The sequence below is a fragment of the Phoenix dactylifera genome, chromosome 1 (genome assembly GCF_051530095.1).
Source record: "Phoenix dactylifera cultivar Ajwa chromosome 1, Ajwa_hap1_PhDact_Kaust_v1.1, whole genome shotgun sequence".
In the NCBI taxonomy this organism is placed as follows: domain Eukaryota; kingdom Viridiplantae; phylum Streptophyta; class Magnoliopsida; order Arecales; family Arecaceae; genus Phoenix; species Phoenix dactylifera.
In genome coordinates this window covers 47973843-47989105 of record NC_143190.1, presented here as the reverse complement: position 1 = coordinate 47989105, position 15263 = coordinate 47973843, and the positions used below count along the sequence as shown (strand labels likewise).

Here is a 15263-nt window from a genome sequence, read left to right as displayed (position 1 = left end):
TTACACCTATTCATGTTTTCCCTTCTAGCAAATCAAAAATGGTCATAAGCTCATAGCAGTGTTTATTTTATTTATTTATGGAATCCACGGCGAAACTGTGTACTAGAGGGGCCACCTTGGCCAAACATGTATTCAGGGAGGCCAATGGGGCAGCCGATTGGGTGGCTGGCCATGTGGCCCACCACTCGGGGTATGCCCTCTGGTCAGGAGAGGCGGAGCTGCTATTGGCACTCCGTGAGGTCTTGTATTTTGACTTTATTGGGTGTATTCGTACCCGTACTATATGAAGTACCCGCTTTTAGCAAAAAAAAAAAAAAAAAAAACTGTGTACTAACTTGCCCATTATTTTAACCTTATCAACCAATAAAGCAAACGACACCGTCTGATTCGTGCGCCAAGCAAGCAGCATGGGCCCCGTCAAGCGCTGACACCGTTGGATCCATACAGCTGGGAATTTACGGCTCGAGGACCCAATGCGTCGTTCTTTGGATCCTGGGCCGGCCCAACAATCTGGACTTTTGGGCTTCCTGTCCTTCGTAGCGACCAAAACCCCCGCCATCGCCTCCCCCCTTCGAGCCATGGGGATTAGGGTTTTTTCCTTCCTGGTCGCGCTTCTCCTCCTCGCTTCTCCGATGATCCAAGGTATTCGTCTCTCTCTGCGTCCCCCGATCTCTAACTCCGAATCAATTCCGCCTTCGTGGTTCTTGCTTCTGATCTCGATCCATCTCGATCTTTCGGGCTATATGGTTCCATTTCAACGCGAGGGGCAGGACGTGGAAGAGTGGGCGTGCGTGGAAACAGTCATCGCCACTCTTCCACGTCCCGCCCGTCTGATGTCATCCGGCCCCACCACCTCGCAACCTCCCCCGAAATCTATTGAAATTTTTAAAATTACCATCCCGCGCTTTTTGAGGCTGCATCGAATGCACCGTTAAAATAAAAAAGAAACGCTGATTCTTAATTCTGATAAAAAGAGAGCAGAGGATGATGGTTTCTTTTAAAACAAACCCCCGTTTCTTTGCTCTCCTACTCCTCCTCCTGTGCTGCTCTTCGTCGATCTTCTCTGCGTCCTTTGGATTCCACGAAGGAGGGGATGGTTCGATTACGATGGCCACCCTCGGAGGCATGCGTGACTCGCAGGGCAACCAGAACAGCATCGAGATCGAAGAGCTCGGCCGCTTCGCTGTCCAAGAACACAATAAGAAGGAGGTTCGCCGATCTTTCTTTTCTTTCTTCCTTCTTATCCAATAACTCCATCCTCTATAACACCTACTCCAGTGCGCATGCCGATACCATTCTCGGCCAGAGTTTGAATTTTCTTTGAAAAATAAAAAAAAACCAGTCCCATCATGATCCAGTGCTGGGGCCGTTTTAGGACTATTAAGAAGTTAACCCTTTCGGGAAATGTTAATGTGTATAGGTTGTTTATTCTGATCATTTGCATTTCCTCTCTTTTTAACACGAAGAAAAAATGCTTCAGGCTAATATTGAATTTTTTCCGCTTTTGTATATCCCCATGGAAGAATTTTGTACCATTTATTTGTTTGCTCGGTTGATTTATTGCGGCTCGTTGTTGTTATTATTATTATTATTATTCAGTTTTAAATTTTTATTAACATTTTGGTGCTTTTTAAAATCTTCCAGTAGCATTTAATTGGATCACGTTTTCTGATGATGTTGATGCAGAATGCGCTTCTTGAGTTTGTTCGTGTGGTGAAGGCGAAAGAGCAAGTGGTTGCGGGCGCTCTCCACCATTTGACTCTGGAGGTGATGGAAGCAGGGAAAAAGAAGTTGTACGAGGTGAAGGTGTGGGTCAAGCCGCGGCTCAACTTCAAGGAGCTTCAAGAGTTTAAGCATTTGGGTGATTCCTCCTCGGTCACTTCTGCCGACCGTCGTGTGAAGCGAGGTGACATTGAGACTACAATCCCATTTTGATTTAGTAGGCATCCATGTGTAAATTCTGTATTGAGGGTTCAGGGACATGCAAGCATATTTTTTTTTTTCAAAGATAGATTGTCTATACTTCAATATTGTGTCATGGTCAAATTTACTTTTGTCTTTGCACCTTTTCAATAGTTTTAACTTTTAAATAATATTAATTTTCATAATTATTTTGGTTTCATTTCTGATATTTGAATAAAAAATATGCACGATGGTTGCATACAACATAGAAATTTTTGGTTTGATATTTGCAAGACGTTATTTAGAATTAGTTAATCAAAGTTAATAAAAATCAACTTATAATAGTCCAGGAAACTTATAGCACCTGAATTTAAATCAATCAACATGTAATGGTGTGGGAGAGTTAGCATATTGCCTTGAATTCACATCTTCAACCGACATATAATGTCTAAGGAAACTTGGCAAGTGCTTACGCTCAGCCTTTGCTTTGACTGCCCTAAACATATGGAGGTTTCTATTTGCCAGTTCGAGTCCCAAGAGGCTTCTTGCCATCGCATCAAAAAAAGTTTTTGGATTTAAATCATCTTCCAAATCAATCTTCCTTTGTTATGTTCTTGTGCAAGGGCCAAACATCACCCGGACGTAGGGTGACGATAAAGTATTGGCCCAATATGCACGTTTTGATAAAGAATTTTTTATTATGAGCTCACAATGCATATAGCCAGATAGGGACATAGAGAAGATAGGATGAAATCATTGAAATCTATGTTAGATTAGGCCAAATTTGAATCTTATCAATGTGTTCAACTCTTATAATTAATATTTTTCCTTTTCAATTGTGCATCCTACTATTTGTTTTGGGTTGTTAATAGTACATTAAGAGTTACATTACCACCAAAGCATTTCTGAGTGCTTTGACAATCTACACGAGAGCCTACGTTCTGGCCAAGATGGAGTGGGGTTGATGGAAACCCCCCAAAACTGCATAGCCATGGCATTCGGTCAGGCGAGGTTCAGGCAACACTCGGAGACCAGATCGGGCAACTGATGAGCCTAGAGGCTGACCAAGCCTTAGGTGGCCAAAAGGGGCAAAGGCAAACAGGCACACACACAGGCCCGCGTCTGTGCGCGGCAACAACACTAGCAGCAACACATAGGACCAGCCCGCGTGCCAAAATTCGCCCCATCAGCACAATGGGCGCCAATCGAGCAAAGCAGAGGTCGAGCGTGCTACGCATCAGTGTCTGCGCTCCCGGCCAGCCGCGCGTGCTAGCCAAACGAGGCAACGGCCACACGTGCTATGTACCAGTGTTTGCACGCCCGGCCAGCCGCGCGTGCTAACTTAATGAGGCAACGGCCGAGCGCACAACTCACAAACTTCTACGCGCTCGACCAGCCGCGCACGCTCGTGCGCGCTCTTGTCCAAGCGCGCAACACACAAGTTTTTGCGCGCCCATCCAGCCGCGCGCGTAAGGGCGTGCTCTCTTGTTCGACCCCAATGAGGCATTCCTTTCCTACTACCCCAGCGGGTCATCCGGCCAAAGCTCATCCCGAGGGTTCCAAAGTACTGAGGAGCATTGCAAATGGATTTGGCCCGAGCCAGATCGCTCCGTGGCCTTGGCCGTGCGCGGGCGCGCCGCAGCAGCGGTCTCCTACCAACCCAGCAAGGCATCTGCCCAAAGCCCACCCCGAGGGTTCCAAAGTCTGAGGTGCATTGCAAATGGATTTGGCCGAGCCATGGCCTTGGCCGTGCGCGGGCGCCCATGGCTGTGGCCATGTGCGGGTGTGTGTGGCACGGAAGACGCACCACAGTAGCGACCCCCTACTATACCAGTAGGGTATCTGCCCAAATCCCACCCCGAGGGTTCCAAAAGACCGAGGAGCATTGCAAAGAACTTCGGTTGGGTGCGCGCCCAGTTTTTCAGGATGCGCGGCCCGGTCAGCCGGATCCCACGAGCCAACTGCAGCCAATCGCAGCCAATTGCAGCCAAGGGCAACTACATCCCAGCAACTGTATCCAACCTTGCAGTCTATAAATACCCTTGAAAGGCAGAAGTGCGGGGCATCCAGATTGTGAAGAAACCTGTGGAGAGTCCACTTGTAAAATTCGGCCTTAGGGCTTGGGCTAAGGAGAACCACATCAAGTTCTCACTAGATTAGGCTAGCAAGAGGAATGTCTACCTCTACTAGATTGGGCTAGTGCGGAAATCTTGTATGCCCCACTAGATTTATTTATCTGTACTTGTACTTAGTAATCCTCATTTTAGTTCAAATGAATAGCCACTGGGCAATCAATTTCCATCCATCCGAGTATGTGATCCAATTTATTTAGGCGTAGGAATTTGTTGCCACTTCCAATTCCTACGAGCTAAACCTTGGCGCTTACCTTCCTATCGATCCACGGCAGCATTGCAATCCGGCAAGAAGCCAAGAGACAACGGAAGGCAATGGTGTGGGGCTTGGGGACCGAGAGCTCCCATCAGGTAAGTGTAGGGTAACAGGCGGGTCATCCTACGATGGTTTAAATGGATGTTCTCATTTGTGTATAGATTGCCATTAGTTCACCTCGTGAACTACAAAGGCCTTCCATCAGAGGAAGGTCTAAAGATATGGGCAACTTCAAGTCAGAAATTGAGCAACATGTGTTTTTATGCTGTGAAGATATCTACCTAGACTGTGAACTCTCCAAGAAATGATGATGGTGTGATGATTGATGAACCAAAAAGAAACTTAGCAAGAACAGTAAATTCCATTTTGCCTCCAATACAAAGTTAAATTTCCTTTATGATATATGCGAGGTTCCCTTCATCCAACCCATAGGCAGTGATGAAGTTTACGTGGGTTCGAGGAGGCAACCTTGGCTGGCTTGCTGACTTTGTAATTAAATGGGTTGGTCAAGCCCAATACAAATTCTAGGGTTCTCTCTAAATTCACTGTGACGATCATTACAATCTAATATCTAATACAAAAAAGAAAGAAAAAACTGCAACCCGCGCATTGCACAGGTTATATGCTAGTTATATTCAAAATCTGAGAACAAAGATGGTTGAATAATTGTAGCATGAGGGAACGGAATAATGACTAGCTATTGGAGGCTTTTACGTGGAATTTGATGCATATAGCATTAGAAGCGTATATTGGTATAAGGTTGAATATGGTTTCGAGACAATTTGGCAAAACATAGACATGTACGACTGTTTTCACATTCTCCTTTAGGAAGCCAGCTAGGAGTACAAAAATGGATTCATGGTTGCAGATTCTAAAAGCCAAGGGTGGTGGTTGGGGGGTTGTGGGGTGGAGGGTGAGGAAGAGATAAACCCATGTTTAATGATTGCCTGTTTTTTAGCTAGATTTAATGGTTGCTCTTTTTTTCGGTAGATTTAATGGTTTCTCTTTGGACCTTACTTGGCTGTCCAAAAGCTTGGCTCAACAAATAGGATAATATAAACTTTTGTTGTTTCTTCCAAGTCTGTTTCAGTTGATGAGATATTCAATATGAACATTCTCAGTAAACTTTTGTAATCATGTTTTTTATTTGGGTTGTGTTGGTTTTTGCTTGGGCTTGTATTTCCTGCCTCCCCTTTTTCTTCCTCCTTCCTTCTTCTTCTCCTTTCTTCATTTTTTATTTATGTTTTTTTGAGGCTTTCCCTCTTTGAAGTCTCCTTGTATCATCTCATTTTTTCCAAGTCTCCTTGAAAAAAAAATGTTGGTGCCTTGGTGGCTTATCCATGTGTATTTTTATTTTATTATTTCTCTCCAAAATAATTGATGCTTTTGGTTTTTAATAATTTTTCAAGCATGTTGAGATTAGAACTGATTTAAACTAGAAGAAACTTAATTAAAATTTGACCCATGGGCAATACAGAACCTTTTATGTAACTATTTGGTTCATGAGATGTCATGTATGTAGTAGGTTTTTAATTTAGTTTTAGTTAGTGAATTTGAACATCACATGTTAGACTGTACATTCGGATGTGTAGAGCCAGCTTGTTGGGTCACCGAGCAACTCAAGGAAACTGCATTAGATTGGGCCATTTCTTTTATATGTGTTTCTATTTGAATGGAATATTTAAAGAGGCAAAACCATAAATGTCAGAAATTGAAGCTGCGAGAACAAATGTGGAAAAGTTGACAGAGAATGTAGCCTTAACTGATACATGGTGAAGACAACTCATAAAATTAACTTCAAACAATTAGGGGATTAGGTTTGTTTAATGGGTTTAAGATGGAAGGCCATTTCTTTTATATGCCTTTCCTTTTTACTTGAAGACATCATATTTGTTTTCCAACGTCAAAATGTATAGCCTACTAATTTTCTACATAAAATTCGACCTAATTGGTACAATGAAGTAAAAGCATAGTGAACTGACATGAAAGTGCAACTTTTTGTACATTGTGAGTTTTTGAGATTTGATTCACTTTAAAAAAAAAGAGTTTTTGAGATGGAATGGTTGTGATGTGTGAATTAACTGAGTATATTGTATGATGTTTCTAGATAGAATGTCTTCTCAGATTAATCATTCTTGCACTTCAATCATCATTTGAACACTCAAAAGTACATTCCACTATGGTGACATATGATGTTATGATTTTCCCCCAGCTGAAATGCCTTCTGTGAAGACTGAAAAAAGGCTTTCAAATCCTCTTATCAGAAAAGATGGAAGGTTTATTGCTTGTTCTCAAAAGAATCTTTTTGCATTTGAAAAGAATGGTACAGTTGCATGGGTTATTCCTCTTCATTATGAATGCAGAACAGATATCACCCCTGTTGCTGATGAAAGAGGGAAGGTAAACTCTTTGGTTGTATTTAAAAATGCATCACTTGGATAAAGATATGTAAGTAGAGCTTCAAATGCATTTGGAATTAAATTTCTTTTCTCTTTGTGCTTCATAGACTTAGTATTATTTGAAATAGGGTTCTGATGTAGTCTGGTTTGTGAAATAACAACTGTTTTAATGTGTGAACTGTAAAATATTCTTGAGAAGTATGCATTTAGGGCATTTATTTCTTGCATTTTTTTTTTTTGAATCACTTATACAACCCAAGCTTGGAAACTATACCGTGCTCTGAGAAGCAAATATGCCCTCCATTGAAAGATGTAGTTCCAAATACATGATACTTTATGATTTCTAAGTATCCATCTGCAAGCTAATTGTATGCATGGTTGAGAGCAGGTTGTGACACATCAAAATTTAGTGGATCATGCCTTGTCCATTATAGATGGGTTAAGGCTTGTTTAAAAATTCAAGGTTTATGTGTTTCGTTGCGATGCATCATATATCCCTTTACCTTACATTTGGACAATGGAACTTCATTTGTTTGCAGATGATTTAGAGTGAAGATTATTTCAGATACAGGGTTGTATGTGAATAGTGGTGCAACTTGGGTTGCGTTCAACCTGAAATCTGCCAACCCAACTTGCTCATTGGGTAGGGTTAGGTTGAAGTTTTATAAATTTGGGTTGTGCTTGGACCCAAAAGTCCCAGTCCGATGTATAGTAGTGTTAAGTTTGACCAGAATATCATTCTTTACTTGGACTTATTTTTGATACTTATAACTTATCCTACTCTAATGCACCGCATGTGTATATGCAAGAATTCCTAGCAGAGGCCTCCTTTTATGTCTATTATTTTGACAAGGATGATGAGTTCTTTTAGTTTCATCACCTTAGGCTTTGTGAATGAATTGTGCAGTGGCTTGTTCCACTTTTTGTCATCTATATATATGTCCAAAAATCAACATGTTATTTGACTGTCTCCTTTCGTATTGTAGTTAATATGTTAATTTCACAACAACTTTTTGTAGGTAATGATTCTGACAGAGTACAACCCTGGCAGATATATTTGATTGCAGAAGACAGGATTCTGCAAGTAATACCCTCAAATATTGGAACTTCTGAAGCTAGGGTCAAAATTTTCTTTGGTCAGAATTCAACTGTTGGGGGATCAGGGGAAATTATTGGATTTTCAATTAGTATATTGTATTCCTCTCTCTTCGTTACTGTAAAGAATCGTGGACTCTTTGCAATCCTTCTTCATGGGGAACTTCTTTGGAGTGCTGGACCAGTACTTTACCGGTTTGGCTACCGTCAGGGCTGTAAGAAAAATATAACAGATTGTTATTTTAGTTCAGCTCCTATCGTTGATCAGTGCGAGGGGGCCCTTTACGTAAGATCTCTATCTATCTTATTTTAACTTCTTGGATTAATGTTATAAATATTATTTTTAATTCTATTGGCTTCCTAATCTCACAAATATTGTTGATCATGAGGATCTCTTTCATCTAGTTATCTTTTTCCTTTTTCTTTATTTGAGAATTTGGCAACATACTTTCTACTGCTTTTTCTTTTTTTTCTTTCTTGGAGAATTTGAGGACATATATTTCTAGAATTTTAATTACACTTCCAAGTTATTAAATCAATCTAATTCTAATTCAACTTCGGCGAACATTTAATGCATCTGTGTTATCAAATTAAAGTGTACTGCGATGTACTCCTAAGGAAATTATTGAGAAATATTTCTCTAGTTGTATTGCAAAGTTGCCCATTTCAGAGGCGAAATAAAACTTAGATACTCTTTAAATTCATAAACCAGGTAACTTTGTCAATCTATAGCCTTAAGAGCAACTTGTTAGCATAAGTTACTGACCTGGAAAGAGCATTAAGGCAGCCAAGATGAACCGAGAGCATGCTGTTGCGACCTAAGAAACATTGCTGCACCAAATGATTACATTATGTCAGTGAATAGAAATTACAGAGAACAAGATACATGAAGAGAAATGACTGTAAAGGTTGATTTACAGTATGATATCTAATTTGGTGAATTGAACAGGTGGTCGAAACTACATGATTAAGTTATATAATGCATGACTAGAGAAGATCATGAACTGCATTCTAGGTGCCATAAGTTTAGTGTCAAATAGTAGGATATTATAAACTGTTTGGTGACATTTTTCTGAGAAAAAGGGAAGGAGACCCACCTGCCACCAGGTCCAAATTATTAGGGATGCACCACCCAAGAGTCAATCCCAGAACATCCGGTTGCTTATCAGAGGGGCGTGATCACTGGGGCAAAACCCAGTTCATGAATTGTTTGGTATTATCAACTTTCAGTGTCATAATTTAATATCTAGTTCACAAAAGAAACAGAAATAATCAACTTGATATATGTATCTTACGGGACTTGATTTGCAGGATCCACACATACAAATATATTGTAAAACCGATGGATTTGTTTTAAGTTCATAAATTTTCAGCAATTCAGATACTGCCGGTGTAATGGTAGCCATTATTCAAATGTGGAATTCACCATGAAAAAAGGGAGAGTCTTGTTTCCTTCACATGCTCTGCGTTAGATTGTGTTCCATTTGAGGGAGTTTCTCAAATATCCCTGTTGGTGGCCTTTTCTGGAATGTCTTCTGGGTGCATTTCTTGGATGTTGTCATGGGCCCATCCATCCTGTGCTTCTCTTGGTTTAGAGAAGTGATTTTTCTTAAAAATTAGAAAAAAAAATTTCCATACAAAAAGCAGTTATACTTTACAGTTATTAGTGTACCTGACATGGTACAGCTACATACTTGAATCTTGTGTACTTGGAATATGAGCTAAGTCCACTTGTTAGTGAACCATGCAAATTATTATATTTGTTGGGTTCTTTTTCTTTCCTTCAGTTTTCCTTTAATGTATCTTTCATGATGAATTTAGCTATTTAGGGCTCTATTCATAGCAAATTTGATACAATGCAACTATGTATGAGAACGTGGTTGGCTGAAACAGAACTTTGCACAATGTTTTCATTCTTCTATTCTCTTTTAATTATTTAACTAGGAAACAATGCACTACCTTCCTTATATCCTGCCAGTAGATGCCTATCCAACATATAAAAGCAAGAACAGTGGCATGACAGGCAATCCTGGGTCTTCAAATCCATCATAGGAAACAACTGCATGAAGAAAGTCTTGGGTAGTTATAAAAAAAATAAAGAATAGTAGGACATGTAAAAGACTCAGATAGAAGTTAGATGAGATTGACTTAGCATTTAACCTGGCTTTGTGGAGTATCAAAGAAGAGTTATAAAGCTGAAAACAGTGATATATTTATCACTGAAATGAAGAAGCATGGCATTATATTTATAACGCGTCTCTGGTCTCACAGCTCATCGTTGGCATTGATATCTGCAGTTCTACACCTGATAGACATGTTCTTCAGTGATAATTAATATGATAGGATGATATCTTAACAAATCGAAGATCTGTTAAAACAGTAAGATGTTACTGGCTATTTACTTGATGAAATAGTTCACCTTAAATTTCAAGAACTTTTGTTTTTTGCATGCTTATGGAGTTTGAATGGTTACTTGCAATTGCAGATTGCAAATACTGAAGGACAACTTTATTCTTTATATATACACAGTCCACACTTTAGATGGATCCAAGATTTTAGTTCAGTCGACAAGTTGCTGACAATTACATCTGGAAATAATGGACATTTGTATGTAATTTTTCCCAAGAAGGCTTTAGTGATGGCACTCGATGTTTCTACTGGAAATGTTTTGTGGCAAAATAATGTTGGCCCCTTAAGTACAGAAAACTGCTCGCCCGTCGTGGATTCTAATGGTAAACAACCATTCATAGTATCTACAAATTCAATTTGTGTAAATTCATGTGGAAACTTTTATTTCTAGAATGCTTCTGTTGATGTTAATCTGTCGCAAGAAAACTGCTTTTGCAGAACTGATTTAATAATATATTAGTTTACTGTGCCTATTACATGCATTCATAGATTTCTAGTCTTAACAAGTTCTCTTCCCCCCCCCCCTCTCTCTTATTTTTTGGAGAATTCATCATAGCATACTTCTGAAAGCTTGCTAATTTAACTCATAAACAAGGTTGGATGTCTGTTGGCTCGTTGGATGGATTTCTGTATTCATTTTCACCAAATGGGGATCTGAAGAAGTTTCTTGAAACAACTGCACCTAACTCTGTGATTCAAGTTAGTCCAGTCGCGGACTGCTCTGGATTTGGAGTTTACATCTCTCAGACAGTGATGGAGGGAAAATCAAGCCGAATTATTGGTAATTATACCTACATATCTGCGATGAAGCCAATAAACATTATATTCAGTTTGTTGGCTCCTGCTACTGGAACTGTTTACTGGACAGGAAAGTATCCTGGTAAATGTCAGTTGGTTGTTAGTTTGTTACATTTATATTATTGATATATTCCTACTTGTACTTAGCTCCAGTGCATGAAATGCCTCAGGAGTAATGAGCATTGTCTGTTTCTTTACTGTGTATGCATGTATCAGGGGAATTGTCATCTTTGTTGTCCAAGAGCCATCTACGCTACTTCATGCTAGATGAGAGGATTCTTCTCACATTTCTTTCTGCAGGGCGTGAGTTGTTTTTCTCGTTACACTGATTTCATGTTCTATGCATGCATTTATCTAAGATCTTTGTTCTTCATGACTCTGTGTAGCAGGTTTATCACACAAAAATCTGAAAATTACTGGCATTATACTTTAGCCACTCAGAATAATCCAATCATAAAAATTACCTACTTAGGACGATGTAATTAAGCAGATTGAGCTATTTCTAGGTTTCTGGAACTTTCATCATCATGTCTTCATTTTTTCCCTTAATCAGCACTACAACTCTGTATTTTTGAATCTTTTCAGTCTATGATTATGTAGCTTTAAAACACATAAGAGTCAGGGTGTTTTTAAAACTGAGATTAACCTTGAACAGTTTACATGAAAGTTTCGCATTCATCCAACGTCTTATGTGTACTCTAAAATTTTGTGAGAATCAGTGCGGATGCTATGTAAAATATTCAAAACACTCTTTTTGGTGTTAACTATCCATCTAATTTTATAAGTTTGTTCTTATACACTAGTTAAGGAATGATCAATCTTATATTTGAGACAATAACAGTGTCAGACTTCAAATTTTTAACAACAGATTTCACAGATTACTCCACTTATAGAATGGTATTATTTAAAATTGCTCATGTAAATTGATTCAGGGATTGGGAATAGACTGCCATGCTACACAACAGGTAACTATCAATTTTCCCATCGTATGGTTAATTAGATTTATGCTCCAGTACTTTCATATGCATTTTATGCTTTACTCCTTTTGTTTTACCAGGTCAAAAAATTGCCTGGACCTGCTCACAGGCAAAACCAAAGTTTGTCAGCATGGACACTGGTAAATTATTTCTGAATTTGCTCTTTCCTCGATACTCTGCTATCACTTTCTTATACTTTCTGTTTATGTTAGGCAATGAAAGAGCAATTCTGCTGTTCCTGTTCTTCCAGTTTGCGATCATTATAACATTAGCTGGAGTTGTCCGGTTTTGTTGCATCTTTTGGAGGAAGAAGAAGCTTCAAGATCATGGCCTTGGGAGATTCCTTGAGAAGAGGGTAAATGCATGAAAAAAAACTACCAGCACCACTTTTTTGGTATTTTTGTGTTTTTAATGTGTTTTCCTTCCCCCCCCCCCCCCCCCCCCCCCCAAAAAAAAAAAAAAAAAAAAAAAAAAATTGCAGCGATCTCTTCATAGCAAGAGGAAAATGTTCAGCAAGATGATCTCAGAGCTAGAGAAAAAGGCAGCTGAGGATGCCACGACCAATGAAGCTTTGGATCAATTGGGAGAAATAGTTAGAGCTAAGGAAGGAGTGGAGAGAAAACTGTCTACGTCTTATAGTTTGGGTAGGGACAGGATTGGTTCACAGCGAGGTTCTATATTGCCTTTATATGATGGGAAGACCAAAAGCCACTCATTCCATGGTTCTAGGAAAGAGAGTGTAACCATCTTTAACACAATTAGCGATACTTCTACCTCAGTAGAAAGCAGCAGTGGCAGTGACTATAGTAGTAACAGTAGTAGCAGGAAAGAGGAGCATGGGCATAGCTATGGAGAAATGAAGTCAGCAACAAAAGCTAAAGCAGTGGTGGAAGCTGGGTCTTTGAGCAGAATTTTTACACCTGGAGGGGATTGTGGGGAGGAGTCATCAGATTTCACAGAGGGGTCAAGGGTATTCATGAATCCAATGTTCATTGAACACCGGATTGACAGTAACGTGCATTCAACAGGTGAGGGGCTTATGATGGAACCCATGCAGGTAGGGATGGGTAGGAGAACGTGGTTAAAGAGGAGGAGGACACTGTCTTCAACTAACTGAAATGGGAAACCAACAGAAACTTTTCGTGTATGTTTGATTAATACACCATGTGCTCGTATTCAGTGACTCCTAAATTTATATTTTACTTTGATCGCTTGCTTTCTTGTTTTGGTTGGATAACTTGGAAGGGGAACCAGACTTAATTATGAAAACTGATCTAATCCAGTTAGGTGTTGCTTTGATGTGTTCTTTTCTACTAGTGATGGTTTCTAGGTGCCAACATTATGTTTGAATGATGTTTATTTGTCTAATGACTGTAAGTTTGTCTTCATGCATCTCACAAATTGTTGATTTACACAAAATGTATTATTGATACAAAGATGTATATTTCAAAACCGTTTTTTACTTATTATATATGATATAGGTGCCTTTCCCCCCCTTCTTTGAGGTTGAAGTTTGGTTCCAGCTCTAGAGTTGTGGTAGCTCTAGGGTTGGGAATGTCTACTTCAGAGTGATGGAAATCCTTCATTGGTGGCAAGAAGGATATATCTTAAATTCCTTTTTCTTTTTCGCAGGTATGGCCCAACACTGGAAAACTCCTTGCATACAGGAAGAAAATTAATACAATTAACAGAGTCAAAAGAAGGGATTCAAGACTTGGAAATTTGGAAATTTGGTGTTCATCTCCATTTGCTATCCATATAGCATAAATGTATCGTATTTCCAAGTGAATTGGTGTTTTTTTCCCATATTATATTCACTCTAATCTCAATTGGAATCGGATGCCAGCAGGAGGTCTCGACCAGTCATAAGCATTATCAAAGTCTTGCAAAGGCATTGTCATAGTCCCACGTTGCCAGTATTCATTTTGCCATTTCGTCATGGGAAGACAAAACTCAGCCAGCTCGCTCCAAAGCGGCAGCTACAGCTACAGCTACAGATCGGGACCCAACCTATCAAATTACAGGTCATCCACTAATCTAGTCAACTAACCTCAGAGAGCCCATCTAAAAGTTTAGAGATTCAGCACGTGAGTGCCCAAGAGGCCCAAGAACCGGACCCATAACTTAGGCTCTGTTTGGCAGAACTGTTGGCAGTAAAGCTTTCGAAAATAGAGCTTTTATAAAAAGCTATTTGTTGTTTGGTAACTATATTTTTAAAGTATTCTAAAATTTTAATATGTATTTGGTAAACAAATTGAGAAAGAACTTTTGGTATGATCATATGATCATAGTATTATAAAATAAAGCATAATAAAATATAATATATATTAATATATAAAGATATTATATAGTATAAAATTACTGTAATTTAATATAATATTATTATAATATAGTAATATAATGTTGTATACTATAGCACAATAATATAACATAATTTAATATTATATAATATAACATATCAATGTATTATGATGTAATGTAATATAATATTATATTTATAGCATAATACAATAATAAAGATATAAAAATATTATAATTATTATCATTATATATTAATATTTTATTAATATAATACTTTTAGGAATTAATTTTTGGATTTCTTGGTTTCTTTGTTGGGGCTTCTGTAGATTTTTATAATATAAAGAGACATTTTTTGTAATTATAATATTTTATTATGGGTATTTTGGTCCAAAGAGAAAAAAAATAAAAAATAAAAATAGTTTTTCGACACATGCGAAAAGTGCTTTTCCGAAAAATCTTTATTTTAGAGCTTCTCCCAAGAAACTATTTTAGCTTTCTGGCAACACTAAAACAACTTTTTAATTTTTTTACCAAATACTTCTATTCTATCCAAAAGTACTTTTGGAAAGTCAGAAAGTATTTTCTGACCCACCAGCAGTTATGCTAAACGGGGCACTAGTAGATTTGGGTTCTAGATCCTATTTAACTTAGAGTTTAGGTCATATTTGGTTGGGAAGAGTTGGCCTCCGAAATTGGAATAGGAATGAGTGATTTTCATTCCAACCATTTGGTTGGGGGAGTCTCATTCCCAATTTCCCATTCTGATTTCATTGGAGAATGAGAATGCTTAGCCTTAAAAATCTAATCCCAACTCTTCCCTAATATTCAAATTTCATTTGAATTCTAATTCTGATTCTGATTCCAGTCATGAACCAAATACTAGATCATCACTAATAACTAACTCGAGAGAGCCTATCTAAAAGTTTAGTGATCCAACACATCAGCACCCTAGGGGCATATGAAGCAGACCCCATAACTTAGTAGGTTCGGGTTT

At 38.7% G+C, this 15263-nt stretch overlaps 1 protein-coding gene across 6 annotated transcripts; it reads left to right on the top strand.

Moving 5' to 3' along the window:
- The first annotated feature begins 520 nt into the window (after positions 1–520).
- GEX3 (gamete-expressed 3) lies at positions 521–13884 on the top strand. 6 transcript variants are annotated; one of them, XM_088704254.1, is made up of 12 exons: positions 521–642; positions 1687–1906; positions 6503–6566; positions 6654–6690; positions 7741–8070; positions 10270–10516; positions 10789–11073; positions 11208–11294; positions 11924–11956; positions 12049–12108; positions 12181–12323; positions 12450–13357. In XM_088704254.1, exons 2-12 carry the CDS (start codon positions 1771–1773, stop codon positions 13083–13085), a joined length of 2058 nt encoding a protein of 685 aa, XP_088560380.1. In that variant the 5' UTR covers positions 521–642; positions 1687–1770; the 3' UTR covers positions 13086–13357. The 6 variants fall into 6 exon arrangements, with proteins under 6 accessions (XP_088560380.1, XP_026663844.1, XP_026663843.1 ...); XM_026808042.3 differs by having other exon boundaries at positions 579–1209; XM_026808043.3 differs by having other exon boundaries at positions 6503–6690.
- The last annotated feature ends 1379 nt before the right edge of the window (positions 13885–15263 follow it).